This window comes from Neodiprion lecontei, chromosome 6, assembly GCF_021901455.1.
Source record: "Neodiprion lecontei isolate iyNeoLeco1 chromosome 6, iyNeoLeco1.1, whole genome shotgun sequence".
NCBI lineage: Eukaryota > Metazoa > Arthropoda > Insecta > Hymenoptera > Diprionidae > Neodiprion > Neodiprion lecontei.
The window spans coordinates 413619-434422 of record NC_060265.1 but is presented as its reverse complement, the minus strand read 5'-3'; the positions used below and the strand labels follow the sequence as shown (position 1 = coordinate 434422).

Genomic DNA, 20804 nt, shown 5'->3' with positions numbered 1-20804 from the left:
ATTGTACAAATAATTGAAGGGAAGTGGTAATATTATTTATGTAAATACACATTCTTTATACTTCCACTCTGTTGTTCATTTCGCGACTCTGCATATTCAACGCGTGGTCGGAAAACGTCGGGCAGTACGTGATCATGCGTTTTGAAACAGTTACATAACGTGCTCAGAGCCTTCAGGCCCAGGAGACCCTCACTCGGCGGCTGGCACGAAGTTTAACCGCCTCTGGGGTGTAGTACTGACCTCACTAGAAACGCAAGCTTCCGACCTCTCTGAGCTGTCTTTGCCCTCAGGCGCAGCCAGTCAGCCACGATTTTACTCGGCGGAGCAGGACGCGCCTAGATTAGAAACACACACAGTACCAGACAGTTGTAACGCCGATCGAATGGAAAAACGTATGTAATGTGCCATTAATTCGATACGGTCGCGAATGGTTACCAGTTATCAGAATTATCTGAAAACAATTTTACGTACAAGGTAAAAGAAACTAAAAAAACGTCGTTCACCACAAGTAATTTCTGTCATTGGTTGATGTATGGGCTGGAAACTCTGGCGAATGAATTTTTGAATGGAAGATTGAAAAGTTTTGAGTCGTCGAATGAAATCGTGTAGAGAAGTTCGGATATGAGGAAGTCGGGTTCGTTCGTTCGAATGCTGGGGTGACTTTCGGTGTATACCTCGGAACGCACGACTTCTCGATTGATAAAAGTTTTTATACCTTGGGAAGGAAAGTTCTAAGACAGGTGTGCAGTGTAAAAATATGGCGAGCAATTTATCAGCCCGCGAAATGATTCGACCGCGGATTTTCCGAGTTGATGAACTGCGGAATCAATTGATTATCCCGCAAAGTTTTTTAAGATCAGAATTTGATAATTCTTGAATGATAAATCCCACCCCAGACCCTCGATTCTACTGGCCTGCCTTGGCCTCGGTGAATACGGAATCCGAGGAGAGAAACGGGATGAAAAATACACCGGCAGCAGGGCGCTTCTCAGCCCTTGAAAGCCGGAGAACGAAGCGGGGAAAGGGCGTTAGGTGAGATTGCCCAACATTATCGTCCATAAAAGAGGGAGATATAAAGAGCAGCCTGCTTTTAATGCACTACTAAAAAGACGCTACAACACGGAAAGAATAATCGACTCGCCGGGGGTTCGTTGCTGCTGGCGTGGCTTATGGCTCGCTGGCTTTCATCGAGATCAGACTAACAGCTGGCTCAGAAATCTGCTGCTTTGCAGGCGCAGACAGCATGGAGTCCCGTCGCGATTTCTCTCGCTACTCATGTCTTCGAGCCAAGGCTCTAAAGTATAAAATGCAAAAGTACCAGAGTGCCAATACGCCCCGTATAAGCCCTGACACATGCAGGTTCGCGTAACATTCATGCACCGGTGACGGTAAAAAGTAACGATATCGAAAGCATCGATGCGCTCCAGCAAGATAGTTTTCGCCTTTTTGCTATCATTTTTCTTCCCTTTATTTCCTGGTACGATTTTTTCTTTTCAACAATTCCGTACAAAGACAGCAGCCATATTATTCGTATTCCACATAAACAATTATTGATTTGTCGTCTGCAGCCATATTGGCCCGATGATAATGATATAGTAATAATAATAATCATAACCGTAAGGAGAAAAAATCGTGAATCTATCCATCTCGATGCCTCGTTTTATTTCATCCGAGGGGATAGGGCAGCTATAATAACAGGGATGATTCGCGGCTCGAATATCTCCCGATTATTTCAGGAGCAATTGAGCCTGTAGACCAGCTCAACACGATCGATTAATTAATGATAATCAATGACAGCTGAAAATCAATGGCTCAGGGTTAATTTCCAACTCAATTGAAGTGATTTATCGCAGGATTAGTCTTCGCTTTGAGTTTGAACAGCAGAAATTCCTTAACGAGGCTTGTTCGTGCGGCGTGTAAAGGAAACTTAGGAACGCGGTTGTTTGCGGACCGTAACTTGATAATGTCGAATAGAGGGCATTATTAATAAAACTGGAGTTCACTAACGGGGTTCTCCGCATCGCTCCGCTTCTCCGTTTCTCAGCGAATCGATTGTACTTGTCTGTTTTCTGTGACAAAAAGGAATAATTTTTATGATACGCGAACTGGATCGAATATACACAAGAAACATCAGACGTAACGGTAACGATATGAAGATATTCGTATTCAAGTGTGCGCGCGTGTGGGTGTCTTTTTTTCCTGTATGGGTATTGTAATAAACTCACTGCCCATGTACATAATTAAAGAGATTAATATTTATGAAGAGAAATCCTTAAAGCTTCTGGAAAAGTTTTCAAATTCAACGTGTGAAAAAAAAATGTCAAGAGGGATGAAAATAAAAAGGGGAAAGCTCATTGTGCGTAAAATAAATGAATAACATTGAAGTCTATTTAAACTTTTTCAATTATTTTGATATCTCCTCGGGCACGCTGCGTGGCGAAGGAAAGCAAAACTGCAAAAAAAAAATAGGGAAATTGTGGGGTGAGACGGTCTAGCCCAGCTCTCTAGACTCGTTACTCAAGGGGTGAGGCTCCCTAGGTTAGGTGAACGTTGTATAAATACGATCATTGTGCCTACGACCGGGAAATTCAATTGAAAAGTTTTCGCTCTTGCATGAGCGAACATCCCGGAAAACAATATCGAGGATATTCAATTCTCGGAGCCTAGAATATGGCTGCTTTTTTATCCCATTTCCGTCCGCGCTATTCATCCCTGTGCATTATCCTCGCTGAAAACGAGCGAAATTGTGACCCTAAATTTGTGCTCCGTCTTACCAGAGTTCCCTCCACTCCTCTCCGAATATATATTTCGCACGGCTGTTAACGCGAGTATTACTCTATCCGAAGTTGTATATATAAGGGCAACGACACGCGCTGCAACAAATAAAGTAGATTAACTTTTTCCTCGACGTTTCATTCCCCTGAAACATCGTAGCAGCACACTCGGGCCGCGTAACTCTCGGTCTCTGGGCAAGAAATGCAGATAAATATCGCCGCCCGAAATCATATAAATAATAATTACAACGTTGACAGTGCAGCATAATTAAAGCACGGTTTTATACGCTTCCGCGATAGGAAAGAAAAGCTCTATATTTTTCTGCTTTCAACCAAGGTAAACCTCTCTCGCCATTTTATACCTCGAATCTCCATCAACGCAGTGTATAATCAGCAAATTGTAAATGTATATTTCTATCCCGTTAATGCAAAGGTAAATATTATCACAATTTGAAATAGAATATGTGCGTGGAGTAAAATGCACCCGGGCAGATGAAGGTAGGTAATACTTGCTTGCAGCAAAGAGAGCGAGAGGGCGAGAGCTGGCTGCATCGTGACGTGTATTTGTCAAATGATATTTATACACTCTTTCCCAGTGTCTGAGTGTTTTAATCAAAATCCGCTTTGGCTCGGTTTCTTGCCATTCTCGGGAATCCCTGCTTGGCCGACACTCGGCAATCCTTTAGAATAAACGTGTACAGGCGCGTGCATATGTTTAAACCAAAAAGCAGTGAAATTTCATTTATAGCTATTAAGCAATCTTCCGCAGTTTAAAGAAGCAACATTTTCCATTGCTGGCCTCCGATACGTTTCAACATATCAAGTGATCTGATTGGAATACCTGTGATTAAAAATTTCTATGCTTTTATACCGTCATGAATGGAAAATTACACGCATCTAATAAATGACCGACACAAGCGCGGGTGATTGAAATTGACGAGATACCGAGTGCAATCAAAAGTCCTTTGAAACCACGGAGTTTCTGGTACGAATACGCTGCCACGTAGCGTTAATTCGTTGAGGGTTCTCTTCCGTTTCTGTTTCTGTCTTTCCCATTTTTCTCCACTTGAAAGTCGATTTTCAATCAGTACCCGCCTTATTCGCCGTGTCGGCTACTTGGCGTTAACGGCAGTTCGGCAATGAGAGCCACCGAGGAAGTAAAATCAGTAATTCGTTGGTGTGACCGGGCAAAGTCTGAGGAGTAGTCGATAACGCAGGTCGTGAATTTTGTACGAAATGCCAAGTTGGGTAGTTCTATTTATGGATTGGGTGTTAATCGATATGCTGAAAACGCGGGGTGCACCCTCCGGGGGATTCCGGGGTTCAAGAGCATTAAAGGGAGATAAGTTGGAACTAATTGCGCCTCCGTAATATCCTGCCCGAAATTTAATAAAACCGGAATCTCACGGTGTCCGAATTGTTTCGAAACGGGACAAATTCAGCGCGCGTAACACCGGCCATATTTCCCCCTCTGCCTGAAACATGTCATTTTTACCAACGAAAACTAGAACCGCGCTTTCTCACCACGTTAGATCTACCGTAGTCAAGAATGCGAAGATCTTTTCGATCAACGTTTGATAAAGGCGGCTGTAAGGCGAAGAAGACGGATCTGATCGACGTCGCGTGGTTCGGGATATCGAGCTTACGAGTGTCTCGAATAAAGGATAATTGAAATTCCGTCAATACTACGTCCCTCGCATTTCTCGAGTGTGTCTGGTGGCGTGATAATTCACCGGTGTCACGGACTTCGAGTTAGATCTCGTCGGGAAGACATTCCTACGCGGAATAAAACTTTATCTTTACGCTCATTTTTTATCACCGTTTTCCGGTCCGACGCATATCCGTAGCATGGCGATATTCGTGGAATCGGGGGTGCAGAAGCTTGCGCGCTAAAGCTTTCCCGATGTCAACCCGGCTTCAGAATTCTATGCGAGTTTGACTGGCGACAAACTCTCGCAGTCCGTGAGGATAAAATAAATAAAATTAGGGAAAAAACAGCTGCTTGAAATACGAATAAGAGCTTTTTTGCAACCCAATGGCGCGTACACAGGGAGTAATTCCCGAATGTTCGGCAAAGAGCGAGCATTCTCGTTGAAGCGTTCAGAGCGGGTGAATGGCATGCGCCCGTGCGCGTTGAATAAAGAGAGTAGGTAACCTAGAACTACTAAACTTTCTCTATTAAAAGTTAATTACTTTTCAACTACCGCCATAGGATTTCAATCAAGGCATGAATAATTGCGCGTACATGCTGAATTTTATATACTCTGGGAGAATTACGAAGCGAGAATATTTTTGATGCATTATAAATTGACGAGGGAGAAAAAACGTTATTGAGTCACCTAACGAAACTGCGGTGAAATTTTCAACCACGCAAGCGACAATCTCAAAAGAAACTGAAACAAAAGATCTTCGCCCTCGTCTTCACAGCGGGTAAAAAATCCAAGAGAAAGGGTGAAGGGAGAAAGGTGAAGGGTGAATGGAGAAGGGCAAATTAGCAGGTGGCTAGCGAAGCCCCATCAAATTGAATAGAAATTCCTCAGAGGATCGAGTTCACGGAGAGGACATAACTCAAGGGGAAGACGCCCGAAGGTACGGAATCCTGAAGAGGGAAGCTGAGTCCTTCAGGAGTTACGTCTGGAGGCAGTCAGGCCTGCCGTCCCGACCCGAGCGGAGGGATATTTCGCATGTGACGAATCTGAGCTGACGTGAATGTATAATCAATTGACGGGTCGGGATTCCGCTAGTGTAGCAATGGCGCAATTATAACGTAGTTAATTATTCGATTGTCAAACTATTTGGAGGACGACTAGTGTCACGTCGCACCGTCACGGCGCCGCGCCGCGCAGAGTCGGTCGCCCCGCGATTTTCGTTAACCGAATTTGAGCCCCGATGGGAACGGGAATAGGCGTATCGATGCAAATAACGTCAATCTTAATTGTACGATCGAGCTTCGTTAGCCGATATGCCTCGCACACGGGCTGTGCATCATTAATGCTGGAGCAGCGCATGTTCCCTCTGCATACAAGAAATAATTATTCATTTCTCACGATTCATCGCATGTGCGAACGATGATTTTTCGTTACTGAGCGTAGGTGTTTCTGGGAAAAGCTAGTTTGACACTGTGCCGACGAACACCGTCGAATTTTCCATAAATTGTGATTAAAAAGAAACGACGGCTGCATAAAATTTTAAACGATCGATACCGTTCTTGCGATTTTTGTCACTTTTAACCATTTATTTATTTGATTTATTTCTTTCAATATCGTTGAAAAAAGATTGTCTGTAAAATTTCATTTCTCTGGTCTCAGACGTACAATTTCATCCTGCTATTACGCAAAATGCGAACAGTTATGTGCACAGTAAAGAAAACCAAAGTAGGTATAAGAAAATGAATTAACAAAAAAACGAGCGAAGCGGAAAGAAAATGTTGAGTGAATGGTTCGCTGGAGATTAATCGGTGCGACAAGCAGAGTACAGTGACAAAGCATTCTTGAGAGAAACCCCGATGCAGTTGCCATTCCGCGGAGAGAATGAAACTTCAATAGGTAAATAACATGAGGCGAAGAGCTGTAGGATAGGATAGGACGGAACGGTGAAAGGAATGAAAGGCAGGTACAGTTCTTAGCTCATCGTTCTTCAGCACCGAGCACCGTCTATTCGCCTTCGCTCTCGTTGCGAGTTCGTGCCGCAGTCTCGAGCATCTGGATTCTTGCACGGGGAGGTTGGATAGGATTCACACGGTTCGAGTGATAAAAAGAATGGAGAAAGAAGAATGGGGAATCGAGAAAGATTGTAGGAGTATTCCGCTGGCAGCGAGGTTGGCAAACAAATCGATATGCAACTGCATTCCCTCGTTCTATATCCCCTAAACCGCTCGTCAAACGGTAAACACCTCCGCGAGAAATTATGCGAGGTAAAAGAATAGTGAAAAATGCTTTTCTTCCTCCCTTGTTCCATCGCCGTGTACACAACGGTGCGGGGCTGAATGGTAACTGAAAAAAAACAGGAAAGAATTTGACACGGAAAACGTTTTTCAAGCGATATTACACATGCGTACACTACAGTCAAGGTACTACATATTACGAAACGAGGGCATTACTTTTCATTTTCACGTGGAGAAAACATCGCACCGGAGCGTATAAGTCACGAGTAGTCTTCTTTCGCCAACAATTATTCCTGCCTGCATCCGTGAAAACTGGAGAAGCACTTTCGTTAATTGCCTGTCGTTGCTGCTGGTCCGAGGCTAGTTTTTTAATCGAGTTATTTCTCGGAGAGCTTTTACAGCTAACGAGAAAATTCTTAGTTCAAGTTGTGCTAATGACTCGCTAATTCTTTGGCGTATTATGAACCTCGCGCGGACGTATCACAAGCTCGCCTCACAACGCCCGGTTAATTAACTTGTTTTGTTCGGGGTAGAACGGAGTAAATCCGGGTTGTTATATTGTATGTATGTGCTCTGCATCCTGTCCCGTGGACGATGACAGGCGCGGCGAAAGCGATCGCGTAATTATACACCGGAAAGGCACAAAAGGTCGAATCAAATCACAGCCATTTTGTAATTTAGGTTCAGGTTTAGTTGGTCGGGTAGATAGGCGATAGATACCTAATTGAGCGTACCTCGTGCGGTGCCCACGAAGCACAAACAGCTCGCAAATTGTTTGGCGTCCAGTGGTGTATTTCTTTTTCGTTCTCTCTCACTCTATCTCACTCTCTCTGCACAGTGTATACAACATACAAGGTCAAACAGAAGTAAATTAGTTATCACTCGCCTCGTGCTCGTCCTCCGCCCCGGTAAAAATAATTTAACCACGTGAATAAACAAGGGATACGCTGTTTACTTAGTTGTTCCCAAATCGCACATTCGATGTGTGCCGTGACGAATGCATGTAAACAATGATGATCACACGGACCCCCCTCGGGATAAATTCGCGCTGAAACCTGCGGGGGCAATTCTTCACGGCATGGCCTTTAATCAAAGGGCTCGTTAGCGGCCTTTGATTAGCGGAACCAGCGTCAATATATTCGGGCAGCAACACAAACGGCATATAAACGAGAGACTCCGTGATGGCATCTATCATCAATAACGTTACATACACGACCGGCGTGTACTGCACTGGTGAGACAATATCTACGCGGGTCTGCGTGCATCCGAGATCCAGGGATAAACACACTTGTCCTCGCTACAATGGCCCTACATATTGACCTGGGGACATCGGGTTAAAGGGACCTGGTAATGAGTACAACGTTCAGAGAATGCTCGACGGTCCAGAAACGGCTGCATCCATCCTCGAATCAGCCACTGCGGGCCAGCTTCCCTTGTAGTTAGTCCAGGGCTGGGAGTTGCGATACGGTAAAAGCTCTGTAAGTGCCCGGGTTCGGGGCTTTGTGGTCCAAGACTGCTAATTTTATTTATTTCTAAGACCTACGAGGCTCTAATAGTAAACGATTCTGAAAAACCTATTTTACAATTGTGAAACAGTTATACGTATACCACTGGACAAAATGAGTGTATATGTGTATAAAGTCATTGAATTTTCAGTGTACGTGGACTGATTTTTTCCAGTCGCATATACTTATAACCGAGAATCAGTGAATTATCACTGATTCAAAGGCAGAGAGTACAACTGCAGCTTCTCGAGTCCCCTTCTTAGGAATTATGAGGAAAAATGCGTACCGACCACCTGAATTCTAGACCGCGTATGAAGAAACATCGCGGTGCCGGAGTTTGTCCGCGCCAGACGCCTCGAGGAGATTTCTGAAAAGCTGTTTTCGAAAGCGTGCTTCATTACAGCGCACACGCAGGCACACATACACGGATGAAAAAGAAGTCCACCGGGGCTTTGAAGCGGGAAGATTAATCCCTGAAAGTACGTCATTAACCGTGAGTAAACGGAATAGTGAGTGCATGCAGGGGGATAAATTGCGCGCAATGAAATGATCACGGCTCGATTATGAATTTCGGTGAAGGCGACGGCGGTCGGGGAGAACCTCATTCGTACTGGAACTGCGGTCCGAAACTGACGTCGGTCGACGAGCCGGGTCCGCTCAAACTATTCCAATTCGGGAAACAATCCTCGATGCCAGAGGAATGTTGGAACACTACCATAGCAGGTAACGTGTGCCGCTATAGCCTGCATCCATCTATTTCAACGCTGAATGCTACCACTCGAGATGCTCGTATGGGTGGACGTTGTACCTACGTTGTAGATACGTAATTCTCGGTGGCTGCAAATGACCCCGCAGAAGTACTTGCTTCGTTAATCCTCGCCCGCCGCGCTGAAGGGCGGAGACCACTTCAATGTAAAGAGCTATGATTTAGTGAAAGGGGATCAAACTCCGTATAATTATCTGTATATTTGTTGGAAAAATACGGTGAGAGAACGGTGTATAAGGAACGAAACACCCTGACAATCAAGGCGTAATAATCACTATCAGTCCCAAAACACCAAAATATAATCGCAAAATTCAAAGTTTGTCAACTGTAATTCCAAGTGGATAAGTGGGATGGTGATGCGTCACTAATTGATTGTTTTTGCTTGTAGATATTTGTCTCAGGGGCGTGAAACCACGGAAAGTTGGCGCTCTGCAACCATAGCGAACAATCGCACGACCCACCAGCTCTGGGGTGGAAGTTTCTTTTGCTCTGCACCTTGACGAGTCTGCAGGGGTCCGGTCTGCCAGGTTTTATTCTTGCGTAACGTTTCCAGGCGAACCTTTGAAACCCCTTGCAAATATCATTTGAATTATGAACGGAACTGGAAAGCCCTCAACCGGAAGCCTCGCCGCCTGACACGCGGCTTTCCACCCCACTTTTGCCCCTTAGCAAGGTCTTCCTCTCCGCCGTATCGCGGCACATGGTACAGATTTCGTTCGTTATTAAGTCAACAGCTGGTCGGTGTAATTGCGACCAGAGATTGAAGTAAGCCGAGATGTTGTGAAGTTTAATTACTACCCAGGACGCTGCGTGGTTATATGTATACGCGTACCTACACGTATACGTATACCGCCGAAAATCTGCGACTACGCAACAGCTGATGCCCCGGGTGACGTTGAAGCCTTGACAAATGTGCGAATAATTACCGCGCGACTGCGAAATGGGAGCCAACAATAATCAAGATTAAAATTAAATTATTCATACTTCACCAGTCGTCATTGATCACCACACAAGCATACATGAAACAATTATTCGCGGACACTACAGGACGTGTCATTTCTCTATCGTAACCTCCATACGCGATCATTTTTTTTCCTCCGTTTGTTACAGGTTGGATGCGGCCTGCAATAGTCCTTGCAAAATCTGACCTGGTCCACGTAGACATCGACCCTTCCGTGCGGCTCTTGAATATGCTTGAAAATTACCTCGCCGTTGCACTTGTATTCATCGAACGGTAAGCTCCACACGCATTCCCACCTGAATCCATCAGCCACCTTGGCCGTGTACCTTGAACGAGAATTCCGGTTTAGAAAAAAAGCCACGAATCGTCCAGGACGAAAAGCTCGCTACCTGCTCGTGCAGTCGATGCGAAACAACCTGTAGCCACAGTCTCTGGCAAGATACCAGCTGTCCTGAATTAAACGTTTCGCTATCCCGTTGCCCTGATACTCGTTAGCGACCGTAACGTAAGTGCATTCGAATATCTTGAGGATGCAGTACTTCTGCCAGAGCTGTGGCGTCGCTGTCACGTAAGCGTAGAACCTCAGAAGATCCTGAATGGGGCCGCATTGGCAACACTTTGCAAACCGCAGGAGATGATCAGGATTCCAAGGACATGACCCGGTATTTACCGCGGCTCCGATCACAGCCTCGTCATCCCCACGAACTGCCACAATGGTCATGCCCTCTTTCATCCCCTTGCGAATCATGAGGTTTAGGGTGGGAAGTTCCATCCCGGAAAGCCCGATGTTTACTATGGAAGGTTCGCACTTCAAGTAAGTATCACACATCACATTCATTATCGCCTCGTGGTCCTGTGTGCGGGCTAGCCTTGTGTAATATTGGTGTGTCGCCTGCTGAAATTACCAGTTCAATCGATAGTGGTTTGATTGGTCGACAGGCGAAGTGTCAAAACTTGATTGTGTTTTAATTGAAACCTCGTCAAATACCTGACAGCAATTTTTCAAGTTAAGAGGAGATCCGTGAAACTGCAAGGCCCGATAACAGTGACTGCCAAGTCCAGCAACCTTCGATAAATAGTTTTTGAAAACTTTGGACGCCATGGCCGAGGCCATTTATTTGATGCCAGTGCATTCAACGATTGATTTAGGTTAAAAAAAATTTAGGTTAACAATTTTGACGCAGTTCAGGAAACTTCAACGCCAGATCAATCCGGACCGTCAGCTGTTTTTTGACCCTTCGCTGTCGTCTCGTTCAATTCGATACAAAACTAATCGAATCGTCCTTATTCAAAACAGATTTCCAATTGGATCAATCACTACAGCAGCATGAATCTCAATCTATCCCCAAATACTAGCCTGCCGTACTTCAATAGCATCCATGAATCATTCCATTGTAGGCCCGACGAGCTTGAATACTCCCGTCCTAGACGAGTGAGACTTGAAAGTCTTTATTACTGCGTTATTTTCCCACCGCGTAATGGAAAAAACGGCTAACGAGCTGGTTCTTAGAAAGATTCTTCAAAAAAAAATATTCCTCGAATCACGTATTTCGATAATTTGTAAACAACCGTCGGAAGCGCTAGTGTGCCTGGGACGTCCAAGGAGGTGAGAACAGGCGATTCAGGAGCTCCATTCACTCGTGTTACGTTGTGTTATCTGTTATGTATGGCAATGCGGAGAATGGCTGATTTATGCATTCTCGGAGTGCTCCGTCCCCGCGGTATCTAGTGCGGCTTATTGTTGATGAATGCACGGAAACTGTGTGGCTATGCAGTGATCTGCATATGTGTGTGCAGCCTACGAATGCCCCACGCCGCGTCCCCCGGCCCCCGAGGGAAACAAGCATGCATCACTATCGCCGGCCGCATAGTTTCATCAATTATGCCTTTATTCTCATTTGATGGGGGGTCCTGACTACAATTCATTGCAATTCGTTACAGTAGCACCGAGCAGGCGCTGCGGTTCTATTAATACCCATTAATCATCGCCGCTGACTTTTGTGACAAATCCGAAACAGGTGCTTTTACCAAAATTACGGAAATGACCGCCCCTACATGGCGGCACGGTATCCACTAAAGGTATTAAACCCGACTAAAAACTGTTACTCAACCGAATTGTTCGCGGTGGTCCAGTCCTGCAGTTCCGTGCAATACAAATATCACTGTAACATATCCGTTATATCACGAATTTATCCGATCAGCGCGGTAAAACGAAATGAAAGTTTTCCATTTGCTTTCTTACGACGTTGAACGCTGGCAAAATGATTGAACGGAGAGATAGTGAGGGGAAACATGAATGAAGAGATCTTGCAAAAATCTACGCACATACACATTACGTACATAAGTATAAATATATTTGAACCATTAATTTATTACCTAACAGATATAGAACATGCTGTAGAAATGTATAAGTGCATTGTTGAATAAATACAAATTTAGAAGGTCGATTATCGTCTGGTGGGTCCTACCGTACATTAATGAGAAACCATAATACTACTGTACACGAATTGTAGTGGTAATTAGCATCAACGAGACTCCTTCGCGTTGTCGCCGCTGCTGAAGCCGTATTTCTTCGCTTCGACGGCGCCGCCCTTTTTAGCGAACTCTTCGAAATTTCCAAAGAACCCGCCGTACCCCTGCTTCGCGGCGTGCCCCTTCTTTGCCTCCCGCTCGTGCCCCTTGGCAAATTCACCCTCCCTGGCTTCGTCGGCCTCGGCGTATCCCGAGTCGTGATTTCCGCCCTTCTTGAAACCGCCCTCGGCCGAGGTGTGCTTCTCGCCGTAGTGACCGTGCTTCCTGAACTTGCCACCCCTGTGGTCCTTGTCGTAGAAGTCCGAGTCCTTCTTGTACTCGTCCTTGTGATAGACGTTGTGGAAGCCGGCGTTGTTGTGCCCCTTCTCGTGGTGGCCCTCCAGCTCGTAGCTCGCGCCCTTGTCCGCCTCTGCCGAATCCTTGTGCCCCGCGTAGTGCTTCTCTGTCTCATCGTAGGCCTTTTTCTTGCCCGCCGCCTCGGCGTAGCTCCCCTTGTGATTCGCGTTGTCGTGCTCACCCTTGACAGCCTCCTCGAATTCCTCTGCCTTCTTGAAGCCCTTCTCCCCCTTCTTCCCCTCGGCCACGTGCTTCTCCGCGGCGAATTGCTTCCCGGCGCCCTCCTGGAATTCCCCGGTTTTCGCGTAAGCGGCGGGCGCCGCGTCCGCCTCCGGCGTTCCCTCGATCAGCGAACTCCTGTACGAATCCAACGCTTCCGGGTCCTGGAACGATATCTCCATGTGGTCGACCCCCGGTGGTTCAACCCTCGTGTAATGAGCTGGCAGCATCTCTGCGTCAGGCTCCAGTTGAATTGAAGGGAGAAGGACGAACTCCTTTTTCGCTGATTTTTTCGCTGGAGCTGCAGCGGGTGCTTCTTCGAACTCTCGCAGTCCCTCGTTTATTATTTCGGCGTACTTCGACGCCGGGAGGTTTTTGTAGACGTATCCACTTGCTGAAGACTCGAGATCCGACATCTTCGTCTTTGAGACGTACATTTTGCCAGCCTGCTCCTTCGCCGGATGAGATAAACAGGCTTCTAGTAGACAGGCCACCAGAAAAACTCTCCACAAGCCACTCATATTTGTGTGTTTGTGTGTGTATGTGTGTATGTTACTTCCTCTTTTTACTTTGCCGTTTGTATTTCAGAACGTAGGCTAATGTATTTCTATTCGATCGACGCAATCGGATTAATAAACTATTCGACAAACGTCGCCAATATAAACTGTTACCCCAATACAGATCCGTCTCTTTTATACCTTGCGCCAATCGCCTGCCTGACGTACCGGATTGGCTACTGTGTTTGACGAGAATGCACTTGGAAGGACAATTTGTCAGGTATTTCAACAAACTGTCAGATTTCACGAAGCTGAACGGTATTGCGCACTCAAGGTTAGCCGATCTGGACGGTGGTGCAAACGATAAACCACAAATCGCTTGACCACGTCCCGTCAATGCTATATTCATACTATAATCGCCGATGAATAATATCAATAGAAACCCGAAACCCGCACCGATTCAAAATAATCTTTAAGGCCGACCGCGACGAGCAATCTCCGAAGAAAAATAGCCATGCAGTCGACTATCGCCCCTCGACGATGGGCATGCAGGTCGACATTTAAAGACTCTGCACTCGTGGCGTGGCCGAATTAATTGGTTCCATCGTCCAGCGAGTGACCGTGGCCAAAGCGGTGGCGATTGCGTTAAATGATATTCAACCGACTAGCGTCAGGGCGCGCTGAGTTACGCAAAATCTTTCCAGCACCGCTCAGCTGGAGGTACGAAAGATAGTCAATAACGAGAGATTGTTCTTGAATTATTAGCGGCCATGAAATTATACTGGCATAATGATACTTCATGCACGGTATGAGAAAACCGGTATATAAAGGCTCGCAGTTGGACACAGAGGCAACCAGTGGTCAGTTCACCCTGTACGGACATAAGTGTATTTCAGCGCAGGCGCTCGTTGTGAAAATGGTGGTGTACCGAACGATGATGTGGTGTTTCTTCGCCATCCTCGGATGCGTTGCCGCGATGCCGTCTAACCTGGAGAGCGTGTCAGTTTCGCGGACGAATCTTGCCGACATGGAGGCTTCAGCCAGCGGATACTCATATCAGCAACAGCACGGCGCCCCCGTCTCATACGTTCATTTCAACAACCACGCGACCGGAAATTTCCACAACGCCCCAACCCCGGTGGTTAGCTACATCGCCTCTGCACCCGAACCGGCTCCCGTGGCTTACAGGGCACCAGAGACCATCTTGAAATTTAGACCAGCCTCGCATCAGTACGCTCAAAACGCGCCAGACAACTACAAGCTTGGTTTGCCCAATGGATACATCCTACCGCTGTTACCGAAGCAGAAAGAACCGCTGGCGCCTTACTTTGTGCCTGTGAAGGTTGACCAGGTTCCTCGGAAGATTGAAATCGCTGATGACGAAAAGGCAGATGATGATGATGAGAACGATGAGGACCATCACCACGACGATGAAGACGATGACGACGACGATGAAGAGGAATACGATCCTTCTTTCGGGCGCGGCTTCATCGAGCCAGCCAAGATCAGCGGGTCTGACTACGAGTCCGGAAGCGGTGCGGAGCATAGTGCAAAGAAGCATTCTACTCACGGAGAGAAGGGAGAGAAGGGGTACAAAAATCATCAGGACTTTGATAACAACGAGAAGGGTGAACATGAGAGCGAGAATCACAAGGGTAAGTGACACCCAGTGGAATCAGCGACTGGCGTATCTAGATTTTACAATTCACTTATTTTAGGTCAGTACAGCGCCGACGGTGGGCGTAAAAAATCCCACAGCAGCACCAGCGGCCACTACGCCGGACACGAGGAAGGATCAAAGGGTGAGGGTGGTTTAAGCTACGGGACGGAGGCCTCTCATAAGAAGGGGCACAAGACAAGTGGCTTCCACAACGTTTATCATAAGGACGAGTACAAGAAGGACACCGACTTTTATGACGACGCCCATAAAAGTGGCCACTTCGAAAAACAGGGTGCATTCGGGGACCACCACGTGTCCACCGAGGGCGGTTTCAAGAAGGGAGGCCATCACGACTCTGCATATGCTCAAAATGATGCCGCGAAGGATGGCGGGTTTGACAAGGGTCACGACTACAAAGAGGACCAGGGTCACAGCAACGCCAAGGGCCACCAGGGCTACCATGAAAATTATGCTGATTACGCCGCGAAGGATGCAGCCAATTCGGGCAAAAAGCATAGCTATGCAAAGGAACATCATGAACCCAGCAGATACACCTCGTGATTAACTTCCTCTGCTATACTAACGCGAATCATGCACTGTCTTTATGCCAGGTTGAATCTGTTTTGTTTTGTTGTTCAAGTTACGTTTTAATAAAGTGCGCGTAGGAAATGAATAAATCACATATGAAACTATCGTCCCATCGTTGTTTGTTCGAGAAAAAAATTCAGTCGAATTTTAAGTAAAATACTAATTATGGATCCTCCTAGGATCCAAAGTTTAATTCAGACTGATTTTCCGGTTGACTGGTGAGTAAAGTCTCGTAAGTTTGTCGCCGGCGAACTCACTCTGATATGTGGGACAAGTATGCAACATCGGGAATGAGAGCGGATATACGTCTAATTAGCGAAGGAAGCAGGATTCCTTTAATTAGCTTGTAATCCACATATCGTGGAACATGTGGCAACAGTAAGCCGGCAGTTGCCAAAGATTATTCATATAAAAGGAGCTGCGGCCCCATGCTAAACATTAAAACAAACCGCGTCGTTTTACGGATAATAGTCGGATAAGGTTGTCACGCTGAGATTCAAGAAGCTCCGAAAATGAAATTGCTCGCAAGTGTCGCGTTAGTGTGCATCTCAAGTTTTACCGTCAGTGCCAAAGAGCCAGTTTTAACGGCAGATGACAGCGACAAAAATCTCGTGGTCTCCGGCTCCGGATTGGAAGACCTCGAGACGTCAGCGACCGGATACATATTCAGGCGAAACGGGAACGGTCAAGGCCAACTTTTCAACTCCGGAGGGCTGAGTTCCGGTATTTCCGGTGGCTACAACTACGGCTCACCTTTGCAGGGCATAGGGTCACTCGGAGGTGGAAATTTTGGGGGTTCCGGGGGACTTGGACAATTTTCCGGTGGCTCAGGAATTAATTTTCCATCTAAATACAGTATTGGAAACTTTGGTGGTGGTGAGTGACGTGACATTTATAGAAGATTTCTTCAGACTGCAAGGTCGCCGAGTTTCTGTTCATCGATCAACTCTCGTAACACCATAGTCATAATAATATCCTTTCGATATTGTCGCACAAGCCTCGATTTCACTTAAAGAATTTGCTCCTACTTTAAAAGGATTTTAACGCCGGTCTCGATCAACTTCACTACTCATTCCGCACCAATCATTACTAATTGGCTCGATCACGCAGGTGATATCGGATCCAACAATATTGCCTCCATGAACGGCTACAGCGGAAATATCGGTGGGGGCGGCTTTGACGAGACTGGGCTGGGAATCGGCGGACTTGGTTATGGCGGGGGCGCAGCTGGCAGTCTGGGGCTTGGTTACGGGATTTCAAAAAACGGTATTGGCCTAGCTGGACTCGGGGGCGGACTGGGCGATGGGCTTCAGGGGCTGGGGGGTTTGGGGGGTGGGCTGATTCAGGCAGGGGGATTGCAGGGGGGCCTGGGGTACGGCAGAATCGGCGTAGGGGCTGGTCTAGCTCATGGTCAGTACATTCCAATAACGGGATCTCTTGGGGGATTGGGACACGGAGGCATTGGTGGAGCCGCTAGCGCAGGGGCGTACAACAACGGGGGTGGTGCCGAGTTCCAGGCGGCTGAAGCGGCCGCCGCTGGCGAGAAGGGCTCCAAGGGCTACAAGGTCTCCGAGGGGTTCGACAAGGGCGAGAAGGGGAAGATAGACGAGGAGAAGCAAGCGGGCGCGTACAGCAGCGCCGGTGGAGCGAAAAAAGGTGAAGCCGAAGAGGAGAAAAAGTACGCCGAGTCGAACGCCGCCGCCAAGGGCGAGAAGGGAGAGACCTTCCACAAGAGCGGGGGACACAAAAAGGGGCACAAGACGTCCGGCTTCCACAACGTTTACCACAAGGACGAGTTCAAGAAGGACACGTCCTTCTATGACTCCGATCACGCCAGCGGCCAAAAGGAGACGTACGGATCAGAAAACGCGCATCACGACGCCGCCAAGGGTGAGTACGAGAAGGCCGAAAAGGTTGACGCTGCTCACCACGAGGACAACCAGGCGAAGAAGGGATCGTTCACAAACGGACATCAGTACGGCGCTGTTCAAGGCCACGATCGAGAAGCAGGAGAGAAGGAGCACTTTGATAACGAGATTGAATACGCCAAGAAGGACGGTCACAAGGGGGAGAAGAAGTATGGACAATCATCGGATGACTATGTCAAGAAGATCTATTAATAGGCGATGCAATAAGCGTAATATGATTCTATGCATGGCGAATGTATCGACTCTGTAACATTATTTTATTATATGGTTATTTATTGTACAAGATGTAATATGGCGTTGTGGCGGTAGTGACAATTTTCTGATATCCACGCTATGTGTACTATTTATTTCAACTAATCGTAGGTACATGCGATGTATATATCGTAAATCATATGTTATTTCTATTTGGGAAATAACGTTACTGAAATTTCTCCCTGTAGAAAGTTAAATGCTCGTACCACTCGTCCAAGACTTACTCACGTAAACAACCAACTAATTATTCACCTGCAGCCATTGAGGGGCTTGCCTTACCCTCGAAGGCTGAAACTTCGAATATACGAGGCCTTAGAAAGCTAGTTCGCTACAAGTCGAGGTAAGATATTTAGTTCACGATCAGCTTTCAATACTCATGCTTATCTTCGTGCTCGATGCCATATTCATCGTCCCCGGCATCGTTGTACTCAGATTTATCGCCGAAAAAGGACGCGTGATCATATTCGACGTGATGAGAAACATCGTCATCGATGTAGTGCCCCTTGTCTTCGTCGTGACCCTTTCCGTGATAGTCACCGTGCGAACGAGAGTCCCGATGATCGGCATTTTCGTGATTCTTGTCGTGCAGGGAATGATGCCCATGGTAATCCTTTTCGTTATCGAAGTGACCATCCTGGTCCGCGTTTGAGTAGAATGTGTGATCTTTGTTAAATTCATCTTTGTGCAGTATGTTATGATACCCCGTTTCTTTTGTGCTCTTTTTGCTACCACTCTTGTTCCCGAAGTTACTGTTCTTTTCACCAGCTCCCTTTTCGTGATAATCTCCGCCAAAGTTCGAATGGTCGAAGAAATCCTCCGCGCTGTGGCCGCCTTCGAAATGGTGGCCAATGTCATCCTCTAAGCCGTGATCGCCGTGATCTTCGTGATCGAAGTGAAAATCATGATCATGCCCGGAATCGCCATGACTGCCGTAAAAAAATTCATTGTATTCTTTGAAAAAATCATTTGCCAAAAAGTCATCTGCAAATTCGAATTTCGGATCTATATTATACTGGGTCCAATCGATGGACCTGTACGGTTCGCCGTAATTACTTTCGTCAGCCGCGACGAGCTGAGATTTTTTTTTCAAAGGCTCGCTATATTTGTCGTGACTCTCATTCTCGCCGTATCCTTTATACAATTCCACTCTCTCGCTGGGAAAATATTTTTCTACATTTCCATCATCGAGTTGGTCACCTCGCCCCCTGTCACTGAAATCTTCCAATTTAATATATTTTTCGGTTTCAACATGTGCCCCCTTGTCCCCGCCGTTATTAGATTCACCGTATCTATCCTGCGCAGCGTATTTTTCTTTTCTTCTATCCTGGAGATACGATTCGTAATATTGCTGCAGATTGACGGATGGTGAGTTTTTGTCGTGATCGAAAAGCTTGTCATAATCCGAGTACGATCCGTATATTTCTTTTTCGGAGTCGCCCCCGGCTTCCTGAGCTTTTACGTTAGGGTTAATATTCGGGTCATTAGAGTCCTCTTTGTTCAGCTGCAAAACCGCAATACTTTCAGCATTACTCGCTCCTACGACAACACATCAAGGAATTAAACGAAGTCGTGATTCGGCCACCGGTGCAACCCGGATGACTTGAAACGATCGATTGTATATTATAAACCTCACCGTAATGTGAATCGCCGGCTGTGGGGGCGTCGTCGTTTTCCCCGATATCAAATCCGTGGGATATCACGAATCCATAACTTCCGGCGAGCTGATAACTTCGAGTCATGCCCTGGTTCACGGAACCTCCGGGAGAACTGGGCTCAGCTCTCTTCATTTTTGTCGCACTCTTTATCCCGATTCGCCGAGACATCTTCGTTGTGCCATGTTTGACATTCGTGTTGTATCCCCCAGGATGATGACTGTCGCTATGGTGACTGAAGCTGTATCCAGACGGCGAAGTTTGAAGATCCTGGACAAGCCTCTTAATAATATTCACCGAGAAAACCGAGTCGGACTTGGTCTCAGTGAAAAATACAGCGACTGCCTGAATGAGTATGAACGGATACGTTGTTCGCATCGTTCAGCAGTCTATCGAAGATTCGGGAAGCTCGAGCTATGGCTCGAGTTATGCAGACTGTCATTAGCGAGTGACTAGGTAAAACTATCCAGAAACTAGATGATTGCAAGTTATTTATACGCTGAGGTAGTGGAGGCCGACGATCGACTCAACTCACTTCACCTACTGCAGACTAATCCCCCGAGAAATCTTTTCACGAATGCATACTGAATCGAGTAAGGCCCTCCTCCACGGAACTGGGAAGCACCATCCCACGGCGTGGTAGTCTGTAGTACAGTTTAATTACGACGTGAATTTATTGGGGTTATTGAGCGAGCAAACGCGACCACTTTCGTAACGCGAATACACCGTCGCCGACATATAAGCATCGAGATCAACTTGACACGTGGACAATTTACAGGAGAAAAAGATTCACGTTACGTATAGTCCGGTAACCAGGAGAGTGTCGCAAACAGCAGATGCAATGTTAAGGGTCTAATTAGTAGAGTTACAGCGCAAAGTTTGTTACACAAACCGGAAAGAGATTTATCCACAGTTTTCTTCGTTGAAGATTGGACGGTTTTCTCATGCATTTCAAATAAATAGTAAACGAAACAGTGCTATTTATGTCACCGAAGAAATCGATTAGTTCGAATGCGACGATTGGACGCAAGAGGATTGCATAACTCCTCTAGAGTCGGAACTGATTAGAGAGTGTTTTCAACCAACTAAATAGCTTCGGGTATTATGAAAATTGACCTTATTTCGTTTTTCCGTCACACTACTGTTACAGCAGTGCCACATCATCAGCAGGCATGACTCGACGAAACCGCATAACTGTAAATGTGCGCAACGACTTAGTTAAAGAAACCAGTCAATCGTTTTGTTGAATAG

General features: G+C 46.5%; 5 protein-coding genes across 5 annotated transcripts; 2 read left to right on the top strand and 3 right to left on the bottom strand.

The window, feature by feature from the left end:
- Positions 1-9989: 9989 nt before the first annotated feature.
- On the bottom strand, positions 9990-10991 carry LOC107219468 (arylalkylamine N-acetyltransferase 1-like). Its single transcript, XM_046743097.1, has 3 exons — positions 10878-10991; positions 10306-10784; positions 9990-10215 (listed from the first exon to the last, which is right to left on the bottom strand). The coding sequence occupies exons 1-3, from the start codon at positions 10989-10991 to the stop codon at positions 9990-9992; spliced, it is 819 nt and encodes a 272-aa protein (XP_046599053.1).
- A 1238-nt stretch (positions 10992-12229) lies between these two features.
- On the bottom strand, positions 12230-13650 carry LOC107219589. Its single transcript, XM_015657851.2, has one exon. The coding sequence runs from the start codon at positions 13495-13497 to the stop codon at positions 12415-12417; it is 1083 nt and encodes a 360-aa protein (XP_015513337.1). The 5' UTR covers positions 13498-13650; the 3' UTR covers positions 12230-12414.
- Positions 13651-14337: 687 nt separating this feature from the next.
- Positions 14338-15826, top strand: LOC124294923 (sarcoplasmic reticulum histidine-rich calcium-binding protein-like). Its single transcript, XM_046742506.1, has 2 exons — positions 14338-15128; positions 15192-15826. Exons 1-2 carry the CDS (start codon positions 14390-14392, stop codon positions 15692-15694), a joined length of 1242 nt encoding a protein of 413 aa, XP_046598462.1. The 5' UTR covers positions 14338-14389; the 3' UTR covers positions 15695-15826.
- A 60-nt stretch (positions 15827-15886) lies between these two features.
- On the top strand, positions 15887-17970 carry LOC124295036 (glycine-rich cell wall structural protein-like). The gene is made up of 2 exons (XM_046743096.1): positions 15887-16597; positions 16832-17970. Exons 1-2 carry the CDS (start codon positions 16234-16236, stop codon positions 17839-17841), a joined length of 1374 nt encoding a protein of 457 aa, XP_046599052.1. The 5' UTR covers positions 15887-16233; the 3' UTR covers positions 17842-17970.
- On the bottom strand, positions 17819-19996 carry LOC107219476 (protein starmaker-like). The gene is made up of 2 exons (XM_015657711.2): positions 19535-19996; positions 17819-19437 (listed from the first exon to the last, which is right to left on the bottom strand). Exons 1-2 carry the CDS (start codon positions 19929-19931, stop codon positions 18269-18271), a joined length of 1566 nt encoding a protein of 521 aa, XP_015513197.1. The 5' UTR covers positions 19932-19996; the 3' UTR covers positions 17819-18268.
- Between the last annotated feature and the right edge of the window lie 808 nt (positions 19997-20804).

Excerpts from the sequence above, each read along its gene's own strand:
- LOC107219476 (XM_015657711.2), bottom strand. The coding sequence starts at position 19,931 with ATGCGAACAACGTATCCGTTCATACTCATTCAGGCAGTCGCTGTATTT. Across the intron at positions 19,438-19,534 it reads AGCCGGCGATTCACATTACG|GAGCGAGTAATGCTGAAAGT; the intron begins GTGAGGTTTATA and ends GTGTTGTCGTAG.
- LOC124294923 (XM_046742506.1), top strand. The coding sequence starts at position 14,390 with ATGGTGGTGTACCGAACGATGATGTGGTGTTTCTTCGCCATCCTCGGA. Across the intron at positions 15,129-15,191 it reads TGAGAGCGAGAATCACAAGG|GTCAGTACAGCGCCGACGGT; the intron begins GTAAGTGACACC and ends CACTTATTTTAG.
- LOC107219468 (XM_046743097.1), bottom strand. The coding sequence starts at position 10,991 with ATGGCGTCCAAAGTTTTCAAAAACTATTTATCGAAGGTTGCTGGACTT. Across the intron at positions 10,785-10,877 it reads ACTTGAAAAATTGCTGTCAG|CAGGCGACACACCAATATTA; the intron begins GTATTTGACGAG and ends TGGTAATTTCAG. Across the intron at positions 10,216-10,305 it reads GCCAGAGACTGTGGCTACAG|GTACACGGCCAAGGTGGCTG; the intron begins GTTGTTTCGCAT and ends TTCTCGTTCAAG.
- LOC107219589 (XM_015657851.2), bottom strand. The coding sequence starts at position 13,497 with ATGAGTGGCTTGTGGAGAGTTTTTCTGGTGGCCTGTCTACTAGAAGCC.
- LOC124295036 (XM_046743096.1), top strand. The coding sequence starts at position 16,234 with ATGAAATTGCTCGCAAGTGTCGCGTTAGTGTGCATCTCAAGTTTTACC. Across the intron at positions 16,598-16,831 it reads TATTGGAAACTTTGGTGGTG|GTGATATCGGATCCAACAAT; the intron begins GTGAGTGACGTG and ends TCGATCACGCAG.